This window comes from Micromesistius poutassou, assembly GCF_964030765.1.
Source record: "Micromesistius poutassou genome assembly, contig: SCAFFOLD_5591, whole genome shotgun sequence".
NCBI classification, from domain to species: Eukaryota; Metazoa; Chordata; class Actinopteri; order Gadiformes; family Gadidae; genus Micromesistius; species Micromesistius poutassou.
This window is the reverse complement of record NW_028177419.1, coordinates 202-15,095: the sequence shown is the minus strand read 5'-3', so window position 1 is coordinate 15,095 and position 14,894 is coordinate 202. Positions and strand designations below refer to the sequence as shown.

Here is a 14,894-nt window from a genome sequence, read left to right as displayed (position 1 = left end):
TATTTATATACGTAAAGGAAACAGTGGTGTTTGGGTACAGAAACTAAACCAAGGTATTAAGTGATTAAAATCAATCGACAATCAAACTTTCTTATTTTGGTTCCTACTCAGGCCGTGGACACTGGACGCAACGTTAGCCAACATCGTTCATTCCAACCCATTAGCAGAATAGGGAAACATTAACTGCCAGATTCAGTTAACTTTCCTCTTTGTAGCATTAGTACTGCTGGATTATTTTACTGTGTTTGTGCAGCAATGAATAACCATCACGTTGAATCAAACCGTCCGGGAAACCTAACGAAAAGTTCCCGGATTGATGTGAAAACTATATTTTATTAAAGGGTGTTTATATCATTCCAGGGTCTAACCACTGGAGCTGCCTTTGTTAGGTCAAGATTTCGTTTTTGTTTTTACTATGCGTTTGCATCTGTCGTCTCAATTGTTAGGTATTCACAGATTATCTGTGGATACCTATTGTTATTTGTTAGTCTGTTGATTTGTGTATTATTATTTGTGTTTTTATTTTTTACCAAAAAATCATTGAGAATGAAGCTGATTTATTAGTGTTGTAATATTAGTGTAGTAGAGCAAGTAGGAAATCCAATATCATCGTCTTCAGATCCATACCGTAGTCAGTAAATCTCTGATGAGCTTAAAATCATCTACATGGCAGTGTTTTGAAGACAGAATATCCAAACAATGTTCATTTCCATCATCAAACATTTAATTAATCCACTGAATCACATGTTTCAATTATAGCGCTCAATACTTGAATGTAGATACCATCATTTACCTTTGCACATCGTGAGAGACAAAGACGGTGAATATAGGAAAATATCAAATAAAATAATATATATACATATATTTATTTGGGATACTCCGCTGTAAACATTAAAAAATATATTGCTTTAAAAGCGTTGTTACTTCTTGTGTCTTCACGGTGGGGGGTCTCTGCTGGGGGTGGGGGGTGTGATGGGGGAGGAGGGGGTTCCCTGTGGACATGGTCAGCAGGACAGGGGGTCGGTTCCCCGGGCAGATGGGGGGCAGGGCCCTGGGCCGGAGTCTCCTCTGGCTCCAGTCCCCCCCTGGCAGTAATACTCGTCCTTTCCTGTGAAAGGTCACAAAATGTTAGAGGCTGGTGAGAGCCCATGTGTGGTCATCACACATGGGATCACAGTCTATAAACTCCCATAGGAGTATGTTTTATCTACAAACTCACATGGGAGTTTGTAGATCCCAAGTGATTTCATGTGTGGTCTTCACAGTCTACAAACTCCCATGGGAGTTTGTAGACTGAAGACCACACATGGGATCACAATCTACAAACTCCCATGGGAGTTTGATGACTGTGATGATCACACATGGGATCACAGTCTACAAACTCCCATGAGAGTTTGTCTAGAAATGAATACAGGTAGAAAGTGACTTGCGAGAACAAACAAGAACAAGAACAAGAACAAACAAGAACACATACAGCATCTCCAGGAATCCCTCCACAATAATAGTCATTCCGTGACTTCACTTGATGAACCCGGCTTCATATGGCTGCCCTCCTTGTACATCATTCATGAGCTTTCTGTTTCCCAATCCAAACGGCGTAATAACATCACATCGATCTGAGTGATAACAGGATGCAGAGTCCATCCATTAGCGACTCTAATCGCTATCTTCATAGCATCTTACCCGGCACCTCCCAGCCTCTCCTCCTCCTCCACCCTGCTCCCTCTCAGACGCTGAAGCACGGTCCGTTCTATCGAGAGCTGGCTGCTAGACCCCTCAGACCCAGACCCAGCCCAATGGAGCCCCCCGATGTCCCCCCTCCTGGAGCCGGACCTCCGGCCAACACGGTCAGTCACCCTGTGCAGCAGCAGCCTCAGACTGGCCAGGGAGACGTCTGGTAGGTGGGGCTCTGGGGAACACTGAGAGGGAGGAGGAGGAGGCAGACGGGGACTGAGGGTTAATGCGGTCCTCGTTTGATTAGACATCTCTGTGGTCTGTCGTCAGTGACAGGAAATGGACTCTAACAGAGCTCCTGTCTACTGTATGTTTATCTGACATATTTTCTTCTTTTATATCAGATGACCATTTGTATATTTGTCTTTTTTATATAAACTAGCTTTGGTTCTTCACTCAGTGTTTATGTCTACTTTAAACAAGCGTGAATAGTACATTTGATTTTATTAGAGAGCATTGGAGAGAGAGGAAATTTTGAAAACACTGCTGATATAAACTAAACAGCTCATTTAAAAAGTCCTACAGGGTTGAAACCCAGATATTTATTTGCAGGAAACGTTTGTATTCTGATTCTGCCTGTGAAGGAGAGATATTGTACATTTCTAAATGTTATACTTGGTAAATGGAAAATATTGACTAATATGGAAGTATTGATTCCTTACACATTCAGATGGCAGAGTTCTGTCTGTCCAGAGGCTGGTGTCTGGTGGACCGTCTGTAGTGGAGGCTGTGTATTCACAGCTCCTTAATCTCTCATCCTGCTCTATAATCCCGCCCGGGTTAGATACCCCACTCTGGCTAGATATCCTACCCTGGTCATATACCACTCCCTGGCTAGATAATCCAACCTGGTCAGATACCCCGGTCTGGTCATAGACCCCAGCCTGGTTATATACCCCACTCTGGCTAGGTAACCCACTATGGTTAGATACCCCACTCTGATCATATACCCCACTCTGGTCATATACCCCACTCTGGATAGATACCCCACTCTGGTCATATACCCCAGTCTGGCTAGATACCCCAGTCTGGCTAGATACCCCAGTCTGGCTAGATACCCCACCCTGGTCAAATAAACCACCCTGACTAGATACCCCACTTAGGCTAGATACCCCACTCTGGTCATATGCCACTCCCAGGCTAGATACCCCACCCTGATCAGACACCCAACCCTTGGTATATACACTACCCATGTCATATACCCCACCCTGGTAAGATACCCCACCCAGGCTAGATAAACCCCTCCGGCTGGATACCCCACCGTGGCTGGACAGGGCTGCCCCACCCGGGTTAGGCGGTGCAGCAGACACCACAGTCTTCGCGTGGTCGTAGTGAACAGGGCGCCTCCAAAGGGTGCTGTTGGATTTAGCGATCGGGGGAAGTACAAACACCGGGTTAAGATGGACTCTTGTGGCTCCATTAAAAGTTAAAACCGAACGCCTGACATTGCCTGGCCGACCGCTGGGTTTATCTTTCTCAGGGTTACGGTCCTCGTTAGTGGCAGTCGGGATGCGTATCTCCTCTTTGAGGATTAATCTGTGGCTGTGATCCTGACTCTCTTCTTCGGGGTCCAGGGGGTCCTTGGAGAGGGCCAGGGCAGGCATGAGATTGACGCAAATCTTCATTACATTCCCCGATCTCTCACAGGTGGTTGAGAACAGTGAGTCTTTGCGGCGGAACGTCTTCTTCCTTCCCGGATTCATCCCTTCTCGGATAGAAAGGAGAGAGATGTCGGATCCCCTCCTCCGACCTCATGTCCGCATCACAGGACCTTTAAAACGGAGATCGCTTAGTTTGGTACAACCAGCTTCTGACACACAATAAGATGTGAATAAATATTTATTTAGCACTGCGGAAAAAAAACCTTAAAACCGTAAAAAGGTAAACAATATGAAGGCCTCTGTATCCTGGCGGTGGAAAGTCTTCAGGACTGCGACCTTTTCAGAACAATACCTTATTGGCCCAGACAGACCCATTAAATGTGCTGTTATGGTAACATGCACACAAACACTAACAACAACGTGATCGGAAAGCATAGTGACAAATTATTTAAGGGAAGGGAAAATCAATTTAAAAAAAAAAACCGCTTAATGAACGAAGAGTGCATTAATCTAAAGTATTATTTTGGCATTGGAGTCTCACATTTAACTATAATTGTTTGACGATATTCTCTTATAATGTATGTACATACATATTATATGTATATAATATGTATATAATACACATTTTTAAACGTTTTTATTCTTAATTGATTTCTTTAGTTCCCATTACCGTCCTGTAGGCCTAAGTGTCTATTTGAAGAGGTGCGTGTGGCGCCCTCTGGTGGCGCCCCCCCCAGTGGCGCTCCCCGGTGGCGCCCCCTGGTGGCGCTGCTTTGTCACTCGTGTGGGCGGATACATTCTGTGTTGTTTGCCATCAGATCTCCAATAGAAGCTAACAGCCCTGTATACTTGAGTCCTATCTATCTTCAAATAGTCTGTTTATTTATTTATTGTGCACAATTACAAAGACGTCGTAGGTTACCCTCATATGCGTAAGATGGTTGTTTTGTCCAATGATCGCCATGAAGAACAGGATCTCATGTGAGTCAAAGCCAATCTGTTCCTCTGTTAGCGTTAGCTGTCACATCTATTAAAGGAGCTTGGGTTTTAAAGCCCAACGCTGCACGACTTTATCGGCTCCTTAGTTAAAGAATTGTATTACATCTTTCATTTTAGCGCTGTCAATATTTCTGCAATGCATTTCATGCTGGTGTATATATCGACCAATAGGCAGTGTACTGGTTTTGTAACCGGCTTGGTGTAGCCTTATGTATGTATTGGTTTCCAGTACGGTTTGGGCAGTTGGGGTTGCTTGCAGCACCAGTGAGCTGCTTACTGTTTACCAACTCTGGTATTTATTCCATTGCATGATTGCAATAATTCTTGAAATGTATGTCAAAAACATTTCATAAACATAATCAAGTAGTTTTACAACCATGGCTCAAATCATTACTTTTTAAAACTATTAAATAAATAGAAAAAAATTATTATTTGATGTCTATAAAATCACCAGAAAAAATGGATCATTGCATCATACATATATTTCTTCTAAACATGAAGCCATAACACTGAGGCTATGCAGGGCAAGCGCTAAATATGGCGTCAGCACAACCCGCTGGCCAATGACAGGCGTGGGGTGTTCGGTTGGGGGCGTGGTTTGAATCCGAGACCCACTGACCCAGTTTCACCAAAGCTGGCAGATCTGGACATGAGCTGGGAAAATATGCTGCACTCAGAGCCCTACAGCCTCTGCATTGTCTGCACAGTAGCGGAATAAGTACCCTTCACTCAAGTACTACTTCAGTGTGTAGAGTACAGTGTTGATAGAGTTGTCGTGTTCAAGATCTGTAGGCCTTTATTGAACAGATGTCTTAAATCCTGCCTACTCCTTAATGACCTGTAATTCAGATTCACTGTTTTTCCATTTACATACACCCTCCTGGAAAACCCCGAAATAGTAGAACAGTACAATGAATAGTAATAGTTAAGTCAAATTATACTCTACTTGAAGGAATTCTTCAAGTAGAGTGTGTTCCCGGTACATTTAAATTTGTGACAATAAGTACATTCGTCAGAAGAAAGAGAAACAACAATATATTTCGCTGTCGCTAGAGTAAAGATGTTCATAGAACCACTAACAATCTCTAGGTTAACCCATTCCCCGTATGCAACAAAGACAGCTAGGGTAAGATGCTGCACAATGCTAAGAACTATTTCTAAGTACCAGGACGTACAACATAAAATGCAGTGCAATGCAATACAGTGTGTACATTAAGTGCCAGGACGTACAACATACAATAAGTGCATAAGTGGGGTGTGTGGGGGGGGGAGGCTATGCAGAGTCTAGGTGAACTGGTGATAAGGAGTCCATCAAAGAGGAGTGTGTTAATAACCCAGATGTTCCTCCCGGTCCCCTCAGCCTGATCGAGGAGCGGCGCTGCTCCTCTCTGCCCGGCTCCCCGGCCAAGCGCCTGTCCTCGGCCCGGAAGAAGCAGTTCTACATCAGCAAGGCCAACCGCAACTCTGACCTCACGCCGCGCGCCAAGGGCAAGAAGAGCCTGCAGCGCCTGGAGAACTGTAGGACCCCCAGCCAGATGATGCCATGATTAATGATGAAGCACTTCACTAAACCTAAGCTCCATCACCTTCCCACACAGCCGACTCAAGTTCCTCATCAGAACCTCTCTCTGTTCTCTGTGTTTCTTCTCCTCCACCTCTTACATCATCCCCCCCCCACCCCCCACCCCCCAGCCCTCCACCTGGCCAACCTGCTGGAGAAGGAGGAGTGCTGCGTGGAGGAGCTGGAGGTGGGCTCCCACCCGGCCCTACCCTCCATCTTCACGGAGGCCTGCACCAACGAATGCTACGCCGAGGTCTGTCCCTCCTGGGGAGCTGCCAGCCGCCACCTCTTGTTCTCCACCTCCACCCAGAGAATGTTTAACCCATGAGACCCATAACGTTCCTAGTATGCATGGAAGAGGATGAAATTAAATGATTGTTTGTTATTCGTTGTTAATCGCGTAACGATTAGATCAAATCGCTCCGATCGTTATTGTTTATTTCACTGCTAACATAAACACGATTTTGTGTTTAACGGCACTTCCTGTGGTTGACTTCCTGTGGTCCACTTGCTGTGGTTGACTTCCTGGGTGCCCTTGTTTGGCAGCACTGGGATGACTTCATGAACCGCTCGGGGGAGGAGCAGGAGCGGCTGCTGGCTCTGCTGGAGCAGGAGGCCCGGAAGAGCAAGAGCCGACTCCTCAAGGAGCAGACGAACAGTGAGAGGAACACACCCAACACTCACCATATATATATATATATATGTTGATGTTGATAGTGCCAAGCACAAACAATTTCCCTGCATACAACAAAACCCTTCTTTCTTGGCTTTTATAAAGGCATGGTTTATCGTTATTTCGTCACTGTTTGTCAGTAATTCAAGGCAGAGCATGGTCTAGTTCAGTGTTGTACCTTTCATCGTCTATTCAGTTTGCTGTAATAGCTTTTTTTCACCAGATCATACTGCAGTATGAAGAACGTATGTATTTTTTAACACACGGTAACAGTTAGTTCACACAATTAATGGGTGATTATTATTGATGGTAATAATGATCTATTGACGACCGATCACTGACCACCGTTCTTCCACAGTGGCTGACGTGTTCCCCGCTCAAGCCTGCTTCCTGCGGATCGACCGACGCCTGCGCTTCAGTCTGAGACACAAGCAGATCCCCATGGTGAGTCCGTCTGGCCCGCGCCCTGGCCCAACCTGGCCCCGCCCTGGCCCGGGCTGGCCCAGGCCAATGACGTCCGTGGTCCAACATGAGACTTGCCAAGTGGGCCGATTCCCCAGCGTTTAGCCCAGGATATCTGCATAACCCTGCTGCTGTGGGCTCTGTCTTCCCCAGGGAACTCTGGAAGTGCTGGAGGAGGGAGTGTTGAACTTCTTCAACGCCCAACCGCAAGCCGTCTACACCGCCAACCTGGCCAGCAGGTAACCCCCGGCAGCGCCTCTATCATTATCAAAGCATCTGCTGTGATAAAGTATCAGAACAGCGTAGGCCTCAGGGGTGTTAGATCCCGGGCGATAATCTAGGGCTGAACGATTTTGGAAAATAATCTAATTGCGATTTTTTCCCCTCAATATTGCGATTGCGATTTAAGATGCGATTATTTTTTCAAGGTCCTCTTCTCATGTATTTTTCAACAGATACAAGCAAGAAATCTATCTGTTTCATAATAAACAATATCAGATTTATTTTCGAACTCCTTCTCCCTCATCCTGGTGCTGAATGTGTTAAATGCATCGGCATTTTTATGTGTGTTTGCCAGCATACGTTCTATGTGGGCATCTGCCCAAATATCCAATAGACATTCCGTCTCCTCTTTGCTCCATGTTGAGCCACAACTCATTTTCACCCGACCGTCCGACAATGTGCTGTTACCAGGCACGTGCACACATAAGGCCCTAGGGGTGCTTGAGCCCCCCCCCCGTCAACAATCGTGCCCGCAATAGCGCTCGTCCGCGATCCAACCCCCCCGTCAATAATTCCGCACCTGCCCCTCAAAACTCCTGTGCACGTCCCTGGCTGTTACCGCTAATCAAACAATAATTCCCATAATGCGCGCGGCTGAGCGGGTGCCTGTTACGTCCAAAGAGGCGTATGCTTTTTAGAACTGGATCAGACCGAGGTGTGTTCGCTTTCACATCTCAAGCTAACCGAGACCACCTCTTTAGCGAGGTCTCGGCCGGCTGATTTGGTGCGCTGAGGTGTTTTTTTTTTTTCAAGGCCGACGAGGCTGTGATCGAAATGCGGGACAGTTAAGCAGCATCGTCTTTTTTATAGCCAAAATAATTCCACACAACTGATGTGCCGCCCCTCTTTGGTACCAAACTTTCAGCTGTGCACTCTTCTGACGAGCCTGAGGCCATTGTGCAGGAGGTTAAAGCGCAGCGTCTCTCCCTGCCTGCGCTGCTTGCTCCGCTCGGCTCACTCGCAAGTCACGTGACCAATCAAATCGCAGCCTTTGCGGTTAGAAAATCTTGTTTTGTCATATTGCGATATTATCGCAAATGTAATTAATCGTTCAGCCCTACGATAATCCCCCAAAGTCTGCTATATTCCTCAACCCTTACCCTCATTTACATTGGCATTCACTGACACGTTGGACAATTCCTTCATTGCTAATTGTGTGTTGGATTAGCAATCAACAGCTAGATGGTGAAGGTCATGGGTATTGTGAATTCAAACCCATGACAAATGTGATTTTTGTGGCCACATCCGGCTTGTGTTTGCTCTACAGCTTTGAGAGACTGCTGCTCCACGCCCTGTGCCAGTACATGGACCTGGTGTCTGCAAGTGAGTACACCCAGAACTACGTTACCCACAATGCTCTTGGGCTGGGAGCACATGCTCAGGGGTTCCAGAGGGGAAAACTGGGCTGAAGGGCTGAAGCTACGTGGTCATTTTCAGGTTCATGCAGAAGAAGTTTATCGTTATTAAGTATGAAATGGTCTTGGGGATTGGGGAGATTTGGTTAAGTTAAAGCTGGTGTAGAAAATGTATTTTAGAAGCATTTTTTTTGTTTGTGGAAATTCTCTTAACGTGTGTGTGTGTGTCTGTGTGTGTGTGTGTGTGTGTGTGTGTGTTCCCACCCTCGGCAGGCTCCGACTGTAACGGCTCTCGTCAGACGGAGGTGGTCAACAAGCAGGAGGACTTCCAGCCCCCCTGCCCGCTGCTCTCGGTGTACCTGGAGAACATGAGCTGAAGTGGGGGGGCCACGCCGTCGACCACGCCCTCCACCTCCATCGCCTCCACTTCCAGGGTGGAGGTCTTTATGGTGCAGATAGAGAGAGGTGCGTCGGGTCGGTGCAGCTGGTCTCTTTGTCTCTCAGTCTCTAGGAACTCTAAACACAATAAACGGTAAACAAATAGGATTTTACATTTTCAAAACTAGTTACATCCGGACTGATTCGCACAAACAGAATCACAAACTGGCCTAGCCGGTGTTATGGAACTTTTATCAAAATATGCATCGCATGAATGGTTCAAGTCTATTGCTGTTACGGGATGATGGCACAATGACTTGTTGTTGAGTCACACATCAAGTATGTAACCTGTCAAATATCTTTCACAAGGCCTTTCATGTTCTTTTAAACTCTGCTATGACTTCCTTTTTTCTGGGGGGGTTTTCGCAATTTTGCTAGTTCCTATTTGTGGATGAAAGCTAAACTTCCGCAAAGGCTTTAATGGACATGGCTTTCCCTCTCTCTTTAGAGAGATGCTGACAAAGTTAGACATTTGGAGCGCATGTTGCAGTGGGGAGATCTGATTTGTTACAAACTGATTATTTCCACACTTAACATTTACCAAACTATTTCTTGATTGCATTGCAGTAGATGTGTTAACTTTTTTAAACAATATTTATGCTTATTCAACAGCCATAAAAACAGCTCTGCTTTTACATATCGACATTTTCACCACTTGAATTGCATGTCGTAAATATATCATAACACAACCCTATACTAGCACTTGGGCCTTATGAATGCATATGATGCATTTCTATGTTTTTCTGTTTGTATATTTCTACATTTGTACTGTCTAGCTTTTTGAACAACATTGCGGTTATTTTCAAACCATCGAATTACGTCCTGTACGGTCCGCGGCGGTGCTAGACACGAGAGCTGCCAGTTCATCTCCAACCAAAGTGTGATCACTTCTCCTCCACGGGGGATCCATTCTCTCAGGCTTTCTGTGTTTACACCTTGAATGTCTGTGTAGTATTTTCACTGTGTGTACGATGTGTGTGCGTAAGTTATGAAATCTTACAAACGCGAAGACATTTTGAATATCACTAACCCAATCCGACATTGGGTTGTCGTTCTTTTGGTTTTGTTTTTCAAGCCGTTTTGTACGTGGAACTTCACGTCGAGAGCTTTATTCCCGAGGCTGTAAATATCCAGCAAAAGACACGAGTTGTTGGCGTTCTTTACGATTGGTCCAACTGCCAAGGTTGTTTTTTAAACTTGGTTTGTGTTGAGTCATGCCAGAGTGTATGTGTACATCACTAGATATTTATACATGTATCACAGTAGACGATTTGAAGGGCTACGCATTCCCCAGTCTCACCCCGGCTTCGGAGTGCCACAGCCCACCTAGAGACCCACTGTTTTATTAAACGTTAATGTAACTATCCAGATATGTTCTGTTCTTGTGTCCAACTCCTTTTTCTTCATCTCAGACCAAACTGCCAATCTAAAGTCTTTCCTCCAATCTAAAGTCCATCCCTCCTTGATGACATTGCAAATAATAAGTCAATCGTCATGCTCTATAGATATAAAGTCTTGATGAAACCCATTCATTCAAACCACTCCCCTTGGGAATGGTGTAACCATTTCAACAATGCAGTTCCAGTCACACTATGTAGGCGTTTTAAGGAATCAACTTGACTGCTGCCGTATAATTTGAGAAAGAAAGACTTGACGAATTGAGAAACGCTCTAGAGCCGAGACATAATAACGTAATAACTTACAATAACGTAATAACTTACAATCATTAAATAAATGGCATCAGTCATCAAAACATATTCATATTTTATCACAGAGGTGAAATAGTAGCAGTGATAAAGGTGTGACTGATGAAGTGAATTATAGGTCTGTGGGTTCGCCAGGGCCCATAATTAACAACATACACTATCTTGCCTCAAAGTAAGTGCTTATAGGAAAAATAATAATAATGCCCCATTAAAGCTAGAAAGCAAACTTAAAATTATCCGGATTTGGTTGGCCACAATATGTAGGGTCATCCCTTGACGCAAACGTCTATCGATTGGATCAATGAAATAAATACTAAATGTATCAACTATCCCCTCCTCCCCACAAAAAAGAACATACAATTGGTAACAATCAAATAAAACTGAATAATAAAATCCCCAAAATACTAGGTGGTGAAGAAAGCTATATATAACCGGCTATGCTGATACATTTCTCACGCTTTCTCTTGCAACTCAAACGTCAAGTTAAATGTATTAAAAAGTGATTTATATAAAGCGGTGTACAAACGAGGCATACAGTTAAATATGAAAGTTTAAGCATTTCAGTGTGCTTACGCCTTGCGCCCCATTAGAGTCAGCTCTGCTACTGCATGAGTATTCTTTATTTAATCTAGGGACCAACTCCACTGGGAATAAACCGGGGAGCGGGACCGTTTTTTTTTTGCAAATCATACAAAGTATGCAGCCTAATTATTGATTATTAAGAAGTAATTGAAACTTGAAAAAATGTAGACGCTAGCAAAACACTTTACAACGATGAATGAAACCTTTGAATGAATGAAACCTTTTATCGTAGAAAATAAAAACATACAATAAAACGATAATAAATGAATTACGTAACACTTGATTCATCCATCCCATGGAGGATTATGAATAACAACGGGGTTGAATGAAATAGTCATACAACTACTACTTTATAATGAAATAATTAAAATAATGAAGCAGTGTGTGTGCACTGTGCAGGAGCCCCTTAAGTTAACCCACTGCACTTACACCAACCGAACTCTAGGGCGGTGTTTAGATAAATAAGTAATCACAATGGAGGTCAACTTTTCTGCAGCCAAGGGATTTTGTTCGCCAACTGCAGCGTCATTGAAAACAGTCTGAAGTCCCTTTCCCTCATAAAAAATGAACATGATGAGTGACGAGTGAAGTGAAGGTTCACAAAGTCGTCTATTTTTAATTATAAATTATATATAATTTTTTTGATAAGCATAGTTTGGGAGAGGGCACGCCTCTTTGAAAGGAGTTGTCATTTCTCACGTGGGAAATTCCACGTGGTAATTCCAACCAACTAGGACAACGTTTTTGATATGTTGAGGAGAGTGAAGATTATGTCCGCATTTATTCATATGCACAGAAAAGCAGACGGAGGGAGTTACTCCGGAACTTCCCGTTGATAACCATGCGCGGAATTCAAGAAGATGTTAGGGTGTGATCTCGCGTGATTACCTTTACTGACCGTGGCTGCCACCACCATCACCCTCAGGGCTGATATCTTTATCTCTCCACTAGATGGCGCCCTATCACCAAGAAATACCAAACAAGGTTAGGGCCCATAGATTGTATTCGGACCTTGATCATATTATCAATAGGCCTACCGTTAAACAACGATTTTTATCATTGTTGATGATTGTATTGTCGTTTGTTTTATTACACTTTCAATGTACTTTAATCAAATGTACGCAAGTAGCCTACCAATAAAATCATATATAATGTACAGTGTTAATGCAGAGTAGGCTATTCTGGCAGAACAAACGGATCACATTGGATTTTCCCTTCACACAAGAGTAGCCTCATACAATATGGTTGAGGCCTACTATATTTATCCACACCCAAAGCCACATATGTAGGTGTATATATTTAACAAAGGCTAACTGCCTGCACTCATGGTGTCATGTGTCTTAGTTATGTGATATTACAATAGGAAACCGTTTTTCAGTTTCAGGAGTAAGTTTCAGTGATCATACAGAAAACGAACAAAACGAACAAAACTCACACACTAGATCAAGGAATTGTAGAGCTTTATAAAATGTAATAATACGAATGATGAAAAGGGGGTGATAGGTTTTTGAGGTAGGCCTATACGTTATCTTCGTTTCTGTTACTAAAGAAACTTAGTACCTGGTTTGTACTAACATTTATTATTAAGATAACAGCTTTTAGGTGAATAATAACAAATAAATGTGGGACCATATCGTGTCATCTTGTTGATATAAAGTATGTATTTACACACACACACACACACACACACACACACACACACACACACACACACACACACACACACACACACACACACGCATATATATATATATATTAACCTGATAGCTAGCGGTCTTATAAACATATTTGCCTACACTTTGATGTTATAGCCTACTTTAGGCATATGATCCTAACTCTAGACAACAAATAGCTGCTGAGAACAAATTAGTGGAAAAATAAAGAAATTTCCCAATTTAAATTAATTAATTCATCGACCTTGCCTACTTCCCCCTATGGCCACAGGAACCACCCACCCTGCCTGTTGTACTGGGAAAGGGCGGGGGGCGATTCGCTCGTCAAGGGACCGTCGGCAAAAAGATTGACATGGTCCCCGACACCGAGATGGGTGTAAGGGGCGATCTCTCAAGTTTCTGCCGGACATTGGCGTTGTGTTAGTAGTGGCACTCCGGTAACAGAAAATGTGCATGAGTGTGATGAGTGATAAATCAGTTTCGACACGTACCAAGCGGACTCTCGTATTTCTGCTATGGACAAACAGGCGGAGGGCTTTCAATTATACACTCCCATGCCTGACATATTAGCATTGGCCGACATTCCCTTTTTATTGAGTGGAGGGGGGTTGGGGTTAGGGGGGGGGGTGGCCCCTTGCTGATTCAGATGTTAGGAATTTGCATCTGATAGCTGTTTGTCAACCAATGATTTGACTCTGCGACGGCGAGCACGCCTCTGATGAGGAGGCTCAGATACGGAGTGACCTCTGGATCAAACTCCCAAACCGAATTACACGCGAGCTGATGTGTGCGTTTATATCCCACCACATGAAACCACTTTCCGTATGTTTGATCCACAACAAGCTTTTTCTGTAGTAGATCCACAGGGAGACCATGAAGGTTTCTGCCCGTTCCCGAGAGCGCAGAAACCGAACGGAAGCGTGATTAGGTAAGTTGATTATTTTTCTTTTTTTTTATTCGCACACATGCATGCCCTGTCAATTAAACGGTATCGTTAATCCGCGTCGTCCGCCGTCACGACGGGGTTAACGCGTTATAGTAGGCTATGACACACGTATCGATGGGATGTTATCAAAACGACCCTGATCGATACTCGGTATGTATACGTAGCGGCTGCCAGGTGTCCGATCCGAGGGAAATGTAACGAATGGACATTAGATTTATCCCACCATAACACCGCGTATAACAGGGTTATTATTTCATCTGCACGTCAGAAAACGGTGGCTTTTGCCTGAACTAGGATACGTGGTTTGATCCTCGATTAAAACCCAACTACTCGTAGTCTTCGTTTTTTTCTGGATCTGCTGGTCCCCGGTCTGCTGCGTGTCACCACCACCCACTGGTGATACTGGTTTTACTCCATGGACCTCTGTTATAGACCATTGCTCAATGGATCGGATCTGTTCGTTTCTCTGGTGTTTGTTGTTTCCCGTTCCCATGCATCTCGAGTCCGGCAGCTGGTATTAGACTGTAGCCTGTAGTAGCTTGCATTATTGTATGTCCAGCCTGTTTTATTCAGGTTATTATGGGGGGTTGATCAGGTCGCACGTCATTTGGAGTTGCAGTTGCATTTTCAGGGCGAGTTTGACGCAATTAGTCTCGTATAGCTCTGTATCATAACTTTTACATAATGCTGTTTTAACCCGCTCATGATTCGACGTCTCTCGCCTATGAACGATAGGCTATCTACAGTGAGTGGAGCACAGAAAGACAGGCACGTCAGCCAGCCATGTATTGGGTCGCTATAGAATAAAAGGGGAAATGAAAATTGCAAACACCAGATGTTGTTTTGCCTTTAAAAAAAAAACACACACTTCTACTTCTCATA

At 44.1% G+C, this 14,894-nt stretch overlaps 1 protein-coding gene across 1 annotated transcript; it reads left to right on the top strand.

Moving 5' to 3' along the window:
- The first annotated feature begins 4,147 nt into the window (after positions 1-4,147).
- LOC311376152 (R3H domain-containing protein 4-like) lies at positions 4,148-10,473 on the top strand. The gene is made up of 8 exons (XM_084491023.1): positions 4,148-4,316; positions 5,695-5,852; positions 6,027-6,148; positions 6,442-6,553; positions 6,927-7,012; positions 7,184-7,269; positions 8,580-8,635; positions 8,941-10,473. Exons 1-8 carry the CDS (start codon positions 4,264-4,266, stop codon positions 9,042-9,044), a joined length of 777 nt encoding a protein of 258 aa, XP_084347149.1. The 5' UTR covers positions 4,148-4,263; the 3' UTR covers positions 9,045-10,473.
- The last annotated feature ends 4,421 nt before the right edge of the window (positions 10,474-14,894 follow it).